General features: G+C 36.9%; 1 protein-coding gene across 1 annotated transcript in view; it reads right to left on the bottom strand.

Annotated features, from left to right (window-relative positions):
- Nucleotides 1-18,491, bottom strand: part of LOC122823117 (protoheme IX farnesyltransferase, mitochondrial) — a 33,567-nt gene that overhangs the window by 12,725 nt on the left and 2,351 nt on the right. The window contains exons 3-4 of the mRNA XM_044102396.1: nt 18,082-18,472; nt 16,703-16,827 (exon numbers count right to left, since the gene is read on the bottom strand). Coding sequence (XP_043958331.1) covers nt 16,703-16,827; nt 18,082-18,472 — 516 coding nt within the window. The remainder of the gene's footprint in view (nt 1-16,702; nt 16,828-18,081; nt 18,473-18,491) is intronic.

Genomic DNA, 18,491 nt, shown 5'->3' with positions numbered 1-18,491 from the left:
CTTAAAACACCTCCTCCCCATTGCCACCTCCACCATGAGGAAGTCCTCCAGGATGAATGTCGTCTCCCTCTCCAGGCTGCTCCACCACCAGTTTCGGTCCCGGGGGGAAGACTATCCCGAGTTCGCCGAGCAGACTGCCTGCTCACGGCGATCCTCGGCTCACGGTCTTCTGCCGGGGCCGAGCGCCAAAGAATTGTATCATTAAATCTTTTTAACTGCTATTTTCTTCTCTTTGTGAGTCTCTCCAGATTGAAATATGTGAACAATGTCAAGATTGCAAGTCATGCCACCAAAAAAACGTTTGCAATGTTCAAGGTAGTTATTAAACTGTTAGCACAAACTGAAGTGCATATCTGAGTGATGAGAGTTATTAAAAAACAGGAAAGCCAGGAAATGTGAGGACAGTTCAAAGCAGATGAATGTTGACTTATTGTACCTTTCAAAGGTACAATAAGTACCCCCCCCCATCTTGCCACCCAAAATGGCAATGTATTTCATTGGGATTTTGTGCGACACTTATAGATAAATGGAAACAGGTTTTATTTAGGTAACAACAGAGGAAAGAAGGACAAATCCAAATCTACAGGACACTTTTGAAAACATTGCATCGATAGCTTTTCAGCAAGATTGATCATACAAAAGTCCCCCAAGATAGACTAAAGACTATGGTTACAGAAGCACAGGAATGAGCTGTCCTTGATTTTTGAATAACTAGGGTGGAACGAGACAAAAACAGGAACAGACCTGATCAAATTTATATCACTTCATTTCTGACTTTCTGATTTCAGATCTAAATTTTAATATTTAGATCACGCCATTTACAAGCAGAGGTGAAAGATAAGTCCTCCATCTGTGCCTGAAATGGTACATATGGCAACCAGCAGATGTGTTTGGGACTCGCTGCCCTCTGTGATCTCCTGGTGTGATGAAATGAAAGGGGAGAACTTCATCTGGTTAGTAATGAAAAGCTGAAAAATTCTCTGTATAATTCAAGACTCTAAATCACAGAGGTTTAGTAAAAAACAAAGCCAAATAGCCTACCATGTGATCAAAACATCTTAAAAGTCGCAATTGGGGATGCCTTTTGAGTTAGAATAAAAGACATTTAACTTCCGACCTCAAAAAGTCACTTTTGTAAGCACCTGAGCTCCACAATCCCGCTGCTTTACAACACTGTTTTCATTTTATTCCTCCTTTACAGGCCTCGTTTTACACAGTGCAGTACTTTGTCTTGCCAAAGAGTGGATCACGTCTCGCTTTCAGCTGTGTGTTGAACCTAAACCTCTTCTAGCGCTCTTTAAAGTGGTCTGTGCGGGAAGCGTTGGCAGGGGTTCAGCTGGCACGGCCTCGCTCCTGATTAATGGGCTGAGTGCGGGACAGTGAAGTGCTAAACTGTCCTCATGTTAATCAGCCAATTAATGCTCAGCAGAGCCACGTTGCCTCTGCCCTGAAGACAATCTGTTCCCTTGGAGATATGGACAGGAAAAGGAAAAGCAGTTTTAAAATAAACAACCACATTAAAAAAATTCTTAAAAGGGAGAAGATGATAGAGGACTCATAACACTTTGACCCAAGCAAAGGAGAGATTGCCAGCAAGAGCTTTATCTCTATTAATACCTTCAACAATAGATAAATGATGGCAATTTGTATCCAATTGATGTGGAGCTCAGTCTCAAGCCGTGAGGCAAAGCTTAGGTCATGGTTTTGATCTGATCTGCTAAATTCCATTTTTTTTATTCTTTATGTGTTACTATGACAAGACCACAGTGCCTCCTACTGTGAGGGAAGACTCAGATTACAAACAAAAGAAAAAAGCTTGACGAGATATTGAAGCCATTTGTTCTCTGCATTGAGGTGATGCAACGTTAACACAATCTGATGGGGTTTTTCTAAAAGCTCTGTTAAAACCGCAAAATTATAGATTCACTGAAAAGGTACAAAGCTAAATAGGTTGACAGTTAAGATAATCACACTCAATTAACATTTTCTTTTAAGGCATCTGTCTGGGAAGTGGAGTAAGTTCTGTCATTGAAGGCAATGATAAAAGTGAGACGTCACGCCATTAACCAACGAGGGTACATCTGGTTATATTTAAGGTAGTAAAGATGTGGGGAAAAATTCAAACCTTACTCCACAAGGGTAGTGGTGTCTGTGCTGTCTTTTTAGACTCGGAGAGGCATTTGATACTGTCATCATGGTCGGGTTGTCCCGACTGACTGCCCAGTAGAGGTCCCACTAGGCTCTGTTCCCAGACCACTAATTTTAGGACCTTTTTTATCGGACGTCTGCACAAAAGTTAAAAACAAAATGTATGCTCATGATGCATGTGCAAAAGTTGTCCAACAAGCATCTTTATTCTCACATCGGTTCTCAAGCCAACTGATTCTCGTATGTTGATATTACTCCGAATTCAACCTCATTGTTCATAAGGCAGATCCAAACTATTACATTTTACAGTTTAGCGCCAGCTTTAACAGTGTTCTTCATATTCTTTCACTTTTGTTTGGCACTTTTCTTTTCTTATTGATTCAGTTTTAGTAGGATGAAGGTTGCTGGTTTCTTGGTATAACGTATCTTTTATTTCATTCTTTTATGGTTTAATACCTTAAAAGCATGGTGACTAAAGCTGTCAAATTAACATGGTCTAAGTAGGTTAATTACTGTACACTGTTCCTTTTCAAAATAATTGAATAAAAAAAAAAAGACGTAAATGTTTGCAGAAAAAACTGGGTATCGTTTACCACAGAATGAGACACTACATCATGTTGGCTCAGATAATCACTTTAACTCTATTAAACATATAAAGTGTGCAAACAGCATTAATATCCATGGAATGACCTTCCGTATCTCCAGACTGACTCTGATAAGTTAATTTCTGGCCTAATGAGGCTACTTCTTAGTCATTTATGATTGCCATTAGTTGTGCACACAGCTGACCGCTTTCTATTCAATCACACAAGCTGAGGGAAAACATATCTGCAAAAGCTGAGCAAGTAGAATTAGGCACCCTCTTTGTGTGTGTGGCCACTTGTTTAAAGAGAAATAAACAGTCCTTTCCGCCATGAGGGGGTCATTTTGCAAATAACTGTGAAGGTGTGACTGACATGACATGAAGTTTGAAAGCCTCTCTACAGTTGAAACAAAGGCCTGAGCATGACCATGTGTATGTTTGAGAGAATGTGAGTGTTTATATTTTCAATCTGCAGCTGTGTCTGACCACAAGCAGCCTGGAAGCAGAGGGGAATGCGTATGAGTCAGCCTCAATAGTGCTCCGATATGGCTGGTCTGGAAGATCTGGAAGAAATTCAACATTGGAAGAAAGACAGGATGCCTACGAAGTCCTTCACTGCTCACTAAAACATGACAGCAGCCGTCAGCACCTCTGGTAGATTTGTATTCCAAGCAATGACCCATGAATAAAATCTTTCCTTCGTTTGGACAAGCTCATTCAACAAGCCAATCAAATCAAAAATGACGAGGACTTCAGAGGAAGAAGTTCAGATTTCTTAAAGTCTGTGTGTCACTCATTTACCCTCAACAGCAAACTTCACTTATGGATAAAAGACATCTGGATTTTGTGAGCAGTTTATTTGTCACTGTTAATTTTAACATGCTTCTTTAATAAAACGGAAAATAAAATAAATAAATGTCGAGGTAAAGAATTTTGTCATTTGATCATTTATTTAATTTTTTTTAAAGTTTGCAATACAGTTACCTAAACACGCTAAACATCAAATGTCTTGATTTTATGCGAGTGAAAATTTTTATTAACTATTGAACTTAATTAATTAGTTAGTAATAATCCTCATCGTGCTTTAAGGTGGTCAGAATTAAAAACAGCTTTCAGTCAAACTTTCAAAACCTTTTTTTGTGTGTGTGTGTTTTTACAGGGACATGTGTATGGTAGAGCAGCTTTTTTAGGGAAGTTGGGCATGTTAACATGCAATGTGTGAAAAAAGAAGAGTAAAGATGTATATTACTTCACAACAACAGTCAATACGCGTAATGTAAATAAGCAAAAAATAAATAAATGAATAAATAGAGAACTAGCTCATATTGAGTTACTTCATTTGATGAACCAAACACAGAACCAGTTGTTTTTGAGGGTGAGTAACTAAATATAATAGTATCCAGATGGAAGGTCAGGTGGTGAATAGTTTGTTTAAAGTTGAGTGTTTAGTTTGCTCTCCCTAAATATTGTTTCTTGCTTTACCCATAATGAAGATGCACTCTTAGAGGTTGGGCCACAAAACATTTAGTTTACTTTGTGTCTGGACAGTGTACTGTTAAAATGGACTGCTGAAAAATTCCAACTAAAACAAAAGTGGACACAGACCAAATGCAGTATGTACAGTTCAATAAAAATGAGAAATGCCAGTAACATCATAGGATTATAGGATCGTAGGATATTTTTGGAATATCTTATTGGGGAGCAATCCATACAGGAAAGTTTTTACTGACTCGCATATTGGGAAACTTAACAGGCGTTCATTATTTGCTTTAACCTAAAATAGCAATTTCAACACTAGCATGTCCATCATGTTTGACCACCTAAATGAAATAGACAGAAGATTCCTCTGTCTCTCCCACTACACACTGTGAGAGCAGCATTGAGTCTCCTGCTGTGAAACTCATGTGTGAACAGAATCTGGAACAAAAGAAAAGGATGTACTGAACTCATGGCATTTTCTTTGATCTCCTCGTGTGCTTGTTTGGAAATGGCACTACATCGGTATCCATTGTGACAGGAACCAGGAGAGAACCACTGGGAAATTTGTTCGAAAGTAGGCAACCTTGTTGTCAGAAGTTATAAAGAAAAAATGCTTTTATAGCAGTTTGCTCAGTTTATTGTGTCAGGCTGCAGTTGGACAGAGGATTTTTCATCCCCTGTCCAATTCCTTTCTATACATCTTAAAACAACTGGTTATCACTGAGACTGAAAGGAGGCAATAAGAGAGTTTATTGCTGAACAAGGAATTACACTAACTTCTTAGGCTACTCCTCCTGTTGCTGTGGGTCAATAAAGTCAACAAGCGTGACTCTTCTCTCAACTTCTGCTGGATCTCTAACTTCATCCAATAACCTTTCATATAAAAGAAATGCAACTCTGATTAATTGTATATTTTTGATATATATAAGAAATAACCTACATATTGTTACTTGTTTCAGAGAAACAAATCTTTTTAATTTTGGAGCTCAATTGATAACAGAAATAAGTTCTAGTTGTTTATAAGTCCACTTCTGTCTCATCTTATTTGATATTTACAACATACTAATTATTCACACCTTATTATCTTTTTTTAAACAAAATATATAGTCATTTATTTACTACTTTTACTATCTAAATAGTGATTCAATTTTTTATCATACTGGAGACGGCATTTTATATTTTAAAGTGTGTGTAGTCTTTGGTAACATCTTTATGTCATGGTTCGGAATAAATGCAAAACGTCATGTAAAAATTTTAAATTTAAATGTTTCTCATCTTATTGAGAAAAATAAGCCGCTTAGCACAACTGAATAAAAAATCTGACAACAAAGAAATAAAGAAATATCGTTAGCGGTTGCCAGTGCAGTCAGGACTACATTATTAGGTGCAAGGTAATGTTGAGCTTTAGACATAAACAGTAAAAATAGCTGTAATTTCACAGAAACTATGTTTCACTGTCGATCAAAAGACAAAAAAAAACAGTACAAAGGGGCAAGTTAAAAGGCCACAGTGCCTGAGTAAATATATATGCACTTGTTATACACACCCAGAGACACACACTTTGAACTGTCCTCTGAGCACTAATGAGTAGTTACTACACGACAGAGCCTGGCAGACTCCTTTTAACTACCATCAGCGTCTGCAGCGAATCTCGGTCAGACAGAGATCCTCATCCAGCAAACCAGTGCTCCTTCTTAAAGCAAGTCGAATGAGAGGCGGAGCGCGAGCAGGTGAATCAACACGTGGAAAGGATAGGCCTAATGAGACACCAAGAGAGAAGAACAAACGGAAGATGAAGTAATCTATTCCTCTGAAGTACCGCCGGTATTGTTTGTATATAGAAAAATGTATACTATGGAAATATTAGAAAATAGGAACATAATATTAAGGAAATTTGGATTTCTTTGTATTATTTCAAATACAGAGGGCTTTGTCTTTTCCCCAATATTTGTGCTTAAAGAAATATATATTAACATAGGTGCTAATTGAAAATAATAAAAAACAATTTCAGAACAAGAGCATATTTTTGAGTTCTTTCTATTCATCAGGTCTGGCACGGCAACAGGCCTCACAACAACTGAAGCCTCAAGAATATTTCTCTGTTTAGTGAGACCATTATGAGTAAAACTAAAAGGCCATCCGTGGTCACACAAAACACGACCTTTTTCGTATGCTAAATATCAGCCGTGGCATTTTTCAGTTGTTCGGGATGGGCTTTGTTGGTTACATAATGAAGGACAGAGGACAATGATGGTGGTGAAAGAGCAGAAAAAAAATACAGTCTGAATAACCATCATTGGAGACCAGACCTTTTAAAATTTCAGTTATGTGCAGATGGTGAGAGCACAGACACAATTACTCAACCAGAAACAGAGAGAGGTGGTCTAAATATGAGGCGCGTGGCTGTTAATGTGATCTTTTCACAATTCAGAGCTGATACAGAAGATTTTACAAAAGGAATATTCCTCCAATTTATAACATGTGACGTGGAGCAGACTCAACAAGAAAATTTTACTTTCTGAAAAATCCCAAACAATTCAAAGCAGCCAGAAGAGAAGTAATGCATGCTTGACGGCCTGATAAGAGTTAGAAAACAAGCTGTTACATTTTGGACGAGCTCAAAGCAACAAAAATAAGGAGCTCGGCTATTTCACGGTTTTAATAAGTCTTGTATTATACAACTTATTTAGACTAGTTAACCAAAACTAAAGAAGTGTACACCAAAAACAGATTATTTAAAATGCATCTCAAGATTTCAAAAAGCTTTTCTCTTTTCGTTAAAACGCATAGAAGGAGCATTTTCAATGCTTTTCGGTACAAAACAAAACAACAAAAACACGGAAATTGCAATAAATGTACCAGTCAAACCAGAATAAAGAACAGTTTGGGGCTTGTTACTCTGTTTATTCATGCGGAAAAAAAAGAGAGGGCTTCCAAAAGTATTGCCACAGTTAACTTGCTCTTTTGAACCCAGTGTTATGTTTTATTAGTGGATCTAACCATCAGCCTTGTCAATCTAAATAATTAAAGTGGATTGTATTAGCCAAAGACGTAAGATAATGCTGTGCAGCTTTCAGGAAATTACAAGGCAGATGTTTTTATGGAAGTGAAATCCTGCTGCTACCTGTTCTTAGTTGCAATGCCCCGCGGTGCAAATCAGTCTCAACAGTTTGATAAGGTTGATTTGCGCAAGTAGTAACTGCAAAATTCCACATCTGAACATCAAGTGTCGTATTACTGCTGTGTTATTTTTCATCATTTATTTGTCTGCTTGGCTATACGACAAATTGACTCTGGGGGGAAAAGGAACTAAACCATAAAGCTTGGACTTCAATTTTCGGATGATGCCTCTAAAGCTGCACAAATAGTCGAACCCTTTGAAACAACCGAATGTGATTTTGAGCAAAAACAGGCACAGCCAGACAACAAAAATAAATGACGCACCCAAAACTTGAAAAAAAAAGAAGACTTAGCGGTAATTGTTCTGTTTTCCAGCGACAATGCCCTTGCCCCAAAAGCTTCTCAGATTGAATTTAATTAGCATGCAGTATTGGCTCATGGGCACACCATAAACAGGCCTGCTTTTGTTAATTATCCACGGATCTCAGCATTACAAAGGAGTGTTCCTACTTTCCTCTGGCTAAGTTACCTTCAAATAGAGGGTGAAAACTTGAGCTTCATGAAAAAAAGCTCACCATGTAAACAAATCTGTAATTGTCACAAGAAAATGCTGCAAGTATGTTCTTCTCTTACTTTAATAAGCCTCATTAAGGGAAACAGATACATTCTTTAAAACCCAATCGATTCAACATTACTTGGTTGTTTTCATCATTTTGAAGGGACCAGAGATTTAAATACAAAGTGTGTGCTCTGTTATTACATCTACACATGCGATCATTTCCAAAGAAATTTAACAAACGAAAACCAGGAATAGAAAAAAAAAAACGGAAAAAAAAACCATTACGTCTCAGTTCGACAGAAAACTGCAGGGCATTCCATGAAGATTTGCTCTTTACTTCTCTCTAAGATTTCACAGCAGTAACCGTCCCACGCATCACAGCCCAGCGTGTACTCATCTGACTAACATGAGCGTTAGCAAAGATCTTCTGCATCACAGCAGAAGCTTTTCATTTTACTGTCAGAATAGTTGAAGTATATTCATGCCATAATGGGCTATTTGGAGAAACAGGGCTTTGTCGGAAAACAAAAACAACTTCAGATTTTGAATACTTGCAGACAAAAGCTGACAGAAAAAAAAGGAAACTTTTGCTACTTTTCAAAAATATGTAACCACACAAAGATTTTATGTCAGGCAAAGGACCCTCGTTTAAATATAGGGGTTCTGTGATCATTAGGGTGAACACATCCGTGCCAGGAAAATATTAAAGACTGGTTGTGTGGAATATATTACTATCATTGCATTAGGTGGTCAAAATGACCATATTTAATTTAAGATATAAAACTCTTGTAATACTAAACCTACAACCTTTCTATGTGTTATTATGCAAATTATCCAAATAAATCTTTAACGGACCTAATTTGATCGCATTTAACTGTACAAATATATTATTTAAATAAATCCGGTTTACACTTGACAGATAGATGAATAACACATTCAGGTAATAAATACAAGTCACATCTTAAAGGCTTAAAAAAATATATTTCTAATTAACTCGAATTACTTTTGAACTTTTGAAAACTTTATCATTGACAAAACTTGCATCTTCACTTTATTCATTTTTATCTTGATGAAAGAGGCACTTGGAAATTTTTGCTTGCATTTTATTTTGAGGAATGCCATAAAAATGTAAGTTTATTGTAAAAAATAATAATAAAAAAAAAACCAAAATAAAAGCAGTAAGATAAAGAAAATGTTTTTGTCTTTTTTGGAGAAAAATATAGTTTTTAGATATATAGAAAACAAGTCTACAAACAGATAATAAAGGATAGAATTTATAATTAATATCTGACCTAGTTGAGATCATGAGAAAGCTCTAGAGAAAAGTTATTAAATGTACTATAGTAGTGATTTATTTTCCACTTGGTGCTTTGTCTTGCTAAATACTGCCAGGAGCAGCAGTGTTGACAGAAAAATGAAATCCGTCTGATTGAGTGGGTTCGCTGTTGCTCGGTTTGAAGGAGATCAGCGATTACTAAAACACAGACACAGACTTGGCCGGAGACCAGGACCGGAGCCAGGCTGCTTTCTGCTGGGTAGTTTCCTTCTCTCTGACTCGCCTCTACTGTAGAAGCTGTCAGCAACTTCCCTACATGGCCAGGAAGCCCATAATCACACAGTTTTGTAAAAAAAAAACAAAAAAAAACCAAACAAAAAAAACAAAAAACACATGCAACTAAGGGTTAATCAGGGAGGTTGCTCCATGTGGTTCTCCACCAGTCTGTCCCATTTCATGACTCTCATGTTGTGACTGTTGTGGTGAGGTACGTTTGCATCAACAAGATGTGGCCCTGACAGCACTGCAGGACGTTTTGGCGCGATCTTAAAAGAATGATGACATACTGCTGGCAACTGCAGGAAAACTACTGTTTTCTTCTCTGCCCAAATCTTCCTTTGAAGTAAGGTCACATTACGTTAATTTGTCAAGACTTGAGAAAAAGTCGGAACACAAAGCGCATACACCATGTATTTCCTTCCAACAGCCTAATGCAGTTTATTGATTTATTATCAGCATAATCATATTTAATAAGAAATAAAGATTCTTGAAAAAATTGCATCCAATCAACTGACATGACAAACATAACGACTTACAAAGATGCCACTTGATTCTATATAATTCGATAGAATCAATGTGACAAGGAGACTGCCAGAAGTTTCATCTGAATAAATGCAAAAACTGTGAATGCAACTGAAGAATTCAACTGATAAAAAGAATCCAATGCAAGTATCGCAATGTTTATTGTATGTGAACTGGATTTATTGTATATAAAATTTTCCCTAATCTGTTGAAATTAAATGCTTTTCTTGTGTTTTCATAGTTTTATATATTAATTTTCTTTTCCTCAGATTTTCTTCTTTCAGTTTTAAACTATTCTAACATGAAGTTCTGAAAACTAAAAAGGCAAAAAAAAAGATTTCAAAAATGAAGAATAATGTAGAGAAACATTGATAAATTCTGTTTCACATAGTTTCGCTGTGGTCAGCAAGAACGAACGAACTCAGCAAGAAGGCTGCGTGGTTCAACTTAGAGTTACCCGAATGTCAAGCATTATTATTACAACAATATGTAAAATAAAGAAATTGTAACGCTGCTGTTGTGAATGTTTATGAAAGGCTGCCTTATTTGGTGGACTTTCATACACCTGGTCTTGATTTTAGCTACTAGGATGCTAAAACCGCAACAAGTTTGTTGTGAACAGCCTGATGATGGGAAAAAAATGGAGTGATAAAATATTGTAGGATATCAATACTGTCAACAAAAATGTAGCTATGTAACAATTTCAAAATACCATGTAGCCCTAAAACCTACTATAAGTAAAAACAACATGCTTTAGCAACATCTTACCAATAACCTCACTAATAACACTAACAAGTAAATGTCTTAACAAAATGTCTTCCTTAGTAGCAGGATTTTTCCGTTTGGTTAAACCATCCATAACCTAAAAAATATGTTATTTATTAGATTAAATTAACAAATTTATCCTAAATATGCTTAAATGCAATATTCTGTAAAAATAAAATAAAAAATGAATAAACTACAAATTAAGGCAAACACAGGTAAAGCTTGTTAAAAGTAAGGCTCTGTGATATAGGGAAATCCTACAGAAACAATGCTATAATTAAAAGTTGCAATTTGGCAATATTAATGTCAGTAAATTCACTGTTTTCTATCTCGTTTTGATTTGTATTGCATCACTAAATCACACTTGTTACACAGTCCCGTCTTACCCTCAAGGACACTACTGCTCTGTGACTACCTCCAGAAAATGATCAAAGGTGTAACAGGGGGTGGGTCAACTTCAACCCCCTCATCCAATGTTTCGTGTAATGACTGCAGATTGAAACTGTTATCTGAAGTGGGCCTATTAACCTGCTACAATTCAGCTTGGTTTTCCAGAAACAAAAACATATCTAGAAGCTAGCACGTCAACAACACTATTACAGTGAAACCTAACACTTCCCTAGCAATATTTGCCCTGGGTAACTCTATGATGTTCTGCTAGGGACAATATTAGGTGCATTACTCCTTTTATGATAGTATCAGAGGAAACCATCTGTCAACCATCTGAGACTACAAGAAATTCATTTGTACATTTGGAAATGGACCGGCACCCCACAGTCAAAAACAAAAGGCTTTGAAGAAATTAACTATTAAACAGGGCTGGCTGGTTAAATATTAATCCTAATCCGAATGAGTGATACCCACAGAGTCATTTTGCCATGTTTTCAGGGCAATTAAAAAACAAATGTCCATCTTTTCTCTCAGGCTGAATTAACAGCTTGCTGGAGACCATCTAAACAGAAATCTACAAAGCCTCAAAGTCAAAGATCAACTCAGTCTTTTGTCTTAACTAAGCTGGTGGAAAACAAGATCTTAAGAGCAGCATCTGCAGCAAGGAAGGGATCTCCTTTCATGTAAAACCGGCCATTTGGTGAACACTCTGATGTGCCTGACCTTTAAACTCAAAAAAGCCCCCCCACAGTCATTCTCCAAGGCCTTTACGAGGCAAACTACAGCAACAATCTATCATTAATATGAAATATTGTTGAATATCTGTGCAAATGCAGACAATTAAAAAGGTAAGGCTGAGAATAGTTTCTAATTCATTCATCGTGCCGAAAATGCTAAAAGGTGAAGTTCAGAATAGTTAAGATACCAAGTAATTCTACAATTATCATAAATATTGTGACGCTATCCAACAAAACTCATCAATGGACGACAAATAACTTTCCTTTCGGGGTATTTATCTGTTTGTTCCTTTCAGCAGTCAAACGTCCTGAATCTATTGGTGGCTGAGTGTGTAGTCTTTAAAAAGTGTCACATTTGGTGGGATTTTAGCAGCTACAGGCTCTTGTTACAACTTATGACATTCTCAAGAGGTGTTGTCTTCAACGTGGTATTGGATTTTGGATTGCTTTGGTATCCATTGACTTTAAAAAGATCTTCAGTCCCATAAATTTGCATCTGTGATTTTTCAAATAGTCATCTTGGTTTATATGCATGTTTAAAAATACATATTCTGTTAACAATTGCGTATGAGTTAATGTCCTTTCACACAAAAATATTCAGTTTGAGTTCCATAAGGAAAACAAAAACTGACATTGTAGAAAGTTTATTCAGTAATAGTCTGTGTTGTTGTCAGACTTTGATGGGTTTAAATCGAAAGCATTGGGTTCCTGGTGTTTACTCAATTATTTTGCACAGATCAATTTAGTTCTCTGTAAAAGTCGCTCCTCTGTTGCTCCAACAGAAGTAATACGAATAATGTCCCCTAAAAATAAGTCCAGGTTGGTCTGGATGAAATGAAAATGTATTTAAATTAATCAAACTTTCATATTTTAAAAAGGATTAGTGAAAGAAGCATGTCGTCATTATATGCTGGTAACACACAGCTGTCTGTAAAACCTGCGTCCATGTTCAATCATCCACCCGCACAATCAAAAGGACCGACCAAGATGCACTGACACAAAAGCACGCAAGAGGGTAAATAATGCATGTCTGCACAGGACAAGACAGCAGGGTGCAGCTTGAGGTGGTAAGCAGTGGATGGGGTTGAAGGTGCGGGGTGGAGGAGGGGGAGTCGTGTGGGGGCTCGCTTGTGCGTGCCAGCCTCAGACAGCTCACCACAAATGAGACAAAGACACAACAGAAACGAGCTGCCTTCGTCACGACAGCAGAAATGACACAAGTCAGAGACAAAAACAAGCCTGTTTGCATTTTCATTAAACAAACACGCAAAGCAGCATGGTGTGACTTACGCTTCAGATGCTGTCAAAACACTAAAGACACACCTCCCCCCTTGCCCAGCATTCAAAAGCTTCATTAGGTCCTGTTTACAGTGCCAAGGACCCTCAGACCTCCCTGGGGTCTTTCAGGCTCCTGTCTCAAACTTTCATCTGACCCAATTATCCAGTTAGAAGAAGTCGAGGTCAGGACCGAAAGTGAGAATGGCTGGGACCCCTGCAGAGGATTTTGCCAAAAACATTTTAACAATCATTAGGATCACAGAGAACTTTAAAAAAAAAAACTAAAAAAAACACTACAGTTAGTTATTTTCAAATAATTTAGAAGTCCTACTATATCTACTCTTCACAAAAATATAAATTCTGAGGTTGAGCTTTATTGCTGGATATGGCTTTTCTTTCTGACTATTAATCAATTTGACTGTAACCCCAAAGAATTCTGGTTAAAATACCATGGCTATTATGCTCTGGCTCCTTTGGGTCAGTTTCCAAAATAAATGAATGTTTGGAAAAGAAACCACAACATTTCCTTTTGGCCTACGGGCGCTTCCCAGTGGGACAAGTGGCAGCCTCAGCTTTTCACAGCGAATCCCAAATTCTGACTACCACAGTAGAATCGTTATGAATTTCTCTCTCGCTCTGTTCCTCGAGGAAATCTGACAGTTGTGTGGTCACAAGATCGCACACTGCTCTCCCTTTTTGGATGCTGAACATTAAGGGATTAGCGTGGAGCACCAAATCCTTAGGAAGTCATCTTCGCTTGATCTTTGCACTGATTTGTCAGGTTTTTGTTTGACTTTGTGTGTATTAGAAAAAAAAAAAAAAAAAAAAAAAAAAAAACGGCTTTTGATCACCCCAAACTAAACTTACACTGAAAAGCTGACATTTTGTGAGAAAGGAAAAAAGCCTAAGGCAGCAGCTCTGTAATTAGCGTTGCAGAATTTCTACACTTTTAGGATTACCAATTTAGAAAAATGCACAATGTTGAGATTATGTGAGGACAGTTGAGGAGACGTCTGACAAAAACAGATAATCAACACAAACTGTTCTATGCAGATACATAGCTATGTGCAGAAAATTTTTTATTTCAAGCACATTACAAAAGTATTCACACCCCTTGACTTCTTCACAATTATCACATTACAACAACAACCTTCAATTTGTTGTAGAGGGTTTCAAAGGAACAAACCAACACACTGTAGCTTATAACAGTAAAGTGGAAAGAAAAGAACACATCGGTCTCACTTTTCTTTTTATAAACATATTTTTAATTGAGACATTCAAGCTTAGTTGTTTTTTTGTTTTTTTCAATACAGTCAGAGTACAAACATAACATGTTGACAAAAACTAACACTTAAAGTGTCAACAGAGACAGAGACAGAGACAGAGTTTCAATAGATGGGTTTCAATAAAAACATACTCAACTGATTAAGTGGCCAAGTCAAATCCAAATGAGAAAAATTTGAGGTGGTCATGAGAAAATGATTAAGAGATATGAATACTTTTGCAAGGCACTGCAATTTCATTTTTCTGCCAACAAGATATTGTTCAGTCTTGCCTGATTCCAGAAGAAAAACAACATCAAAGTTAGCTCCACGTCAAGACAGGTGGCTATTTAGACTGAAAGCAAGATCCCCATCCCTTCCCCAGCCATTTCCAATTGAGACTCTGATGACATTGTACTTAAAGAGAGCAAGGGAGAAAAGAGCTGTGAGATTATCTCTCATGTGGAGGTTCAGGGTCACATACCAGCAACAATGCCACATAAAAAGACTTCTTGGCATCACACACCATAAGCTGAATTTAAAGCAAGACTCAAAAAGGCAATTGTCAAACAAAAGAGAGAAATTTTAAACAAAGGTTCCACAAGAATCTCTTTTCACTTCAGTATATATTTATCCACAGAAACAATGGAGAATTCCATAATTACCATTTAGAGTAAAATTAAACATGAAATCCTAAAAATACTCACAATAATTATGGCCAATGCAGTTTTTCTTTAGGCATACACTGCAAATTATGATTTCACTTCATTCCAATTCTTTATTCGGGACTACAACACAATAACAGGAAAAAGAAATGCACAGGAGGTTCTATGTTGCACAATTTCTACTCTTTTTAGGCTTAGAAATTTAGAAAAATTCAGATAGAAATTGCAAGGTTTTTTTCTTACCTCTATCAAAAGCGTACCATTTTTTTTTATCTTAATTTCACTTAACTCAAAACAGATGCATGCTGCTGATGCATTTAAAGAATTCTAAATCATGATTAAAAACTGATTTTTCATTATTTATTTACATCCCCATTATTACAGTAAATTATTAGAAAATTGTCCAATTCTAATAGCTGGATGACTAATTGCTACATTTCCAGATTGAACGCTTGTACTCATTTGAAAGGTATTTGTTGGTTAAAAATTGGAAATGTGCATCAACACGGCACGAATCAGCTAAATTTTCATGGATTAGAACTGATGGATGATCTGCAGGTTAAATGCAGAAAACAAGTTTCTATTTTTATTTTCCTCATCTATAAACTCATAAAAACCTCAAACTCTCATCATCTACAATTCTGTAAATGCACCAGGATGAATTTAGATGCACGATTATGAGTTTGATTGGTTCCGGAAACACTTTGATGCATAAATGGGAATATTTACCAAATTCCTTCAATGCGAAGCTATCTCAATTAAATAACATAACCTACATTTTTTCTTTTATTTTGGGTTGTTCAAATGTCTACCAGGGTTTAACTTTTCAGTATGGGAAGATAAGGACATTTTTCCAACATCTTAAAAATATTTACACTTCTGCTACGTGTGATATGTAAAAAAGCAAAGCAGTCAGCTCTGTGTCAAAACATTTCCAAAAATTATAGGTGACTCGTCTAAGGTCTTTACATTATTTTCTATAGATACTCAACTATTTAGGTACTAAACAGAAGATGAGACATATGGTGAAGGCTCAGGTGGAGGTTCGCCTTAAGGGCACCAACCCACAGTATAATCAAGGTCTCTGCCAAATTACAGGCTAAAACCACAACTAAACACAGTTCAATCAAGGGCTAGCAAAGAGTTCACCCATTATGCTAAAATTCTTAAAACACAGAGCAAATTCCGATGTAAGACGTCAACACAAGACAGTGGAGGGAAGCTCTACTCACTCAGGGCATTCTAAGCGCCTCTACAGAAAAAAAGCTCCGTTGTTTACAGATCTGAAAAATACCTTTCAGGAGAGAAATAATGACAACTCTATCAGTCAACTCCATGCATTTTTGAGATGTGCAGCTTAAATAGAAATGTGCAGCGATGAGAACAAAAAATGAGGATGATTGTTCTTTCAGATGTTTCTGGAAAAGGATTGATTAATCTAAGACAGCTGTGTGTAGGAACATGTCGTCCAGCTAGCTCGTGTTTGTATCACAAAAACGTTGGAGGTCAACAAATATCCATCTACGCCTGACAAAAGTTGGTAAGACCACAAAAGATTTCCTCAAAGTTGCCACTTTCAAAAGATGCTTACAGTCTATAAGAAGCTCTAACGTTGGGTAGCAATATAAAAACAACTAACCTGGTTAATGGAATTGGCAGCACAGGATGCCAGGCCTGTTCCCAGAGAAGACACAAAAAACAAGATGGGATCAAAAGGGACGGGAGCCATTGCAAAACCAGCTGCTGCAGTTGTTACCACCAGAGCTGAAAACAGACAAAACAAGAAATAACACCTTTGAGTTAAAATTCTAACTGCAAAATAACTTAATAATAATTCCTTAGTTTAATTCATTGAGGGCTGCCAGATGCGCTAGTAGTATACTTGTAGCAACTTATACTGTTCCTGTTAGCAATACAAGCTAATCATTTATTTACTTCCATTTTGTTTTCTGACACTAAATGAAAACTTTGATCCATAAAGGCTATGCAGAAATATCAATGTGCCACAGATTTAATGAGAAAAACCACCAGATGTAACAATACATTTTTCATACCTGCAACCTTTACTACATTTGCTAAATGGGGCAGCCATTGGGGCAGTTTCCAGTTTTACCTGGAAAACTGGAAACTTTTCCAGATGGAAGGTTTGATTTGTTAGACATAATGCTAAGTGTTGGAAACTTTACGATGATAATTATAAAATGGTAAAAGTGTGATCAGTAATTAAATATGTAAACTGTGCACAGTGGTTATATTTCAGGTTGAAAACTCCCAACATATTCAACTATATCTTACCTTCATTAATTGGCTGTGCAAAATGGGAGTGAAAATTTTGACTGCAAATCAGTTTGTTAGGAAAAACTACATATCCATAGATGAAGTATTCAGTAGTAGTTCTGATGGGAACAGTGTGGGTTGAACATACAGTTTCTTAATTGACATATTCAGCCAGTTAATTTTGCATATTTATTTGGTTAGGATGGATAACTACACACTTTCTCAGGTCTTTCATATAAAGGACTGTAGACCGTGGAAACAGTGTATCGACATATTTTAGCATTTCTAAAACTCTCTATATCTTGATACTGACAGCAGACCTATGCTTACTTCTGCCAAGTATAAATTTAGAAGCAAAAATATTAAGCTATCCAAGCTGATTCAGTCAGACAGACAACTACAGTTCACTATGTTTAATGGTCACAGTGCACAGCCCAGTGGAACATCATGAGTAATCTTTCTGTGAGCAGAATTAATTAAACTTATAAGAATTCCATCACAGAGAAAAACAACCATTTTTATTATACTAGCATAGGATATGTTTTGAGGTTGTGAAAATGCAACCAATTGAAACCCCAGTATACGTTGATAGCAGTAAACATCATTAACTACATGAGAAAAGTAAAGATTTTGTCAATCATACAGATTTTTGATGCATTATAAAACAGCTAATAACACTGAATGAAACCAGAGATTTATGTATATGTGTATATCAACACAGTGATGTTTAAGGTAATCTACCTGTAAGTTTGATTTTAGCAAGTCGAGCGTAGACATCTGGTAGGTCACCCACATCAACTTTCAGCGGCTTCCACTGTCTGTCGAGACGGGCCTGCCTCGCCTCTTCCGTCTCCACTTGAATGTGCGGAGGCTCATCTGTGGTTGCAGCAAGATGGGACGCAGAACCTTTTGGAGTTGTCACACTTTGCGTAGCAGGCTTTGCGGGGAAGTTTTCAGGTTCTGTTTTAGGCGCTACATCTTCCGACAATGTGGCAACTTGTTCGAGCTCAGCATTAATCGCTGGTATTCTCTCCATCTGTTTTTCAACGCTGGCATCTCTTTCATCGACAGTGGTCAGGTCGTGCTTGGGGACCGCTCGCTGCTGAAGTTCGCTGCTGGTTTTGGTTACATACTATGAAAACAAAGTCAGG

This window comes from Gambusia affinis, linkage group LG20 (genome assembly GCF_019740435.1).
Source record: "Gambusia affinis linkage group LG20, SWU_Gaff_1.0, whole genome shotgun sequence".
Taxonomy (NCBI): Eukaryota; Metazoa; Chordata; class Actinopteri; order Cyprinodontiformes; family Poeciliidae; genus Gambusia; species Gambusia affinis.
The sequence above is the reverse complement of the archived record's forward strand: the minus strand, read 5'-3'. Positions and strand labels throughout refer to the sequence as shown.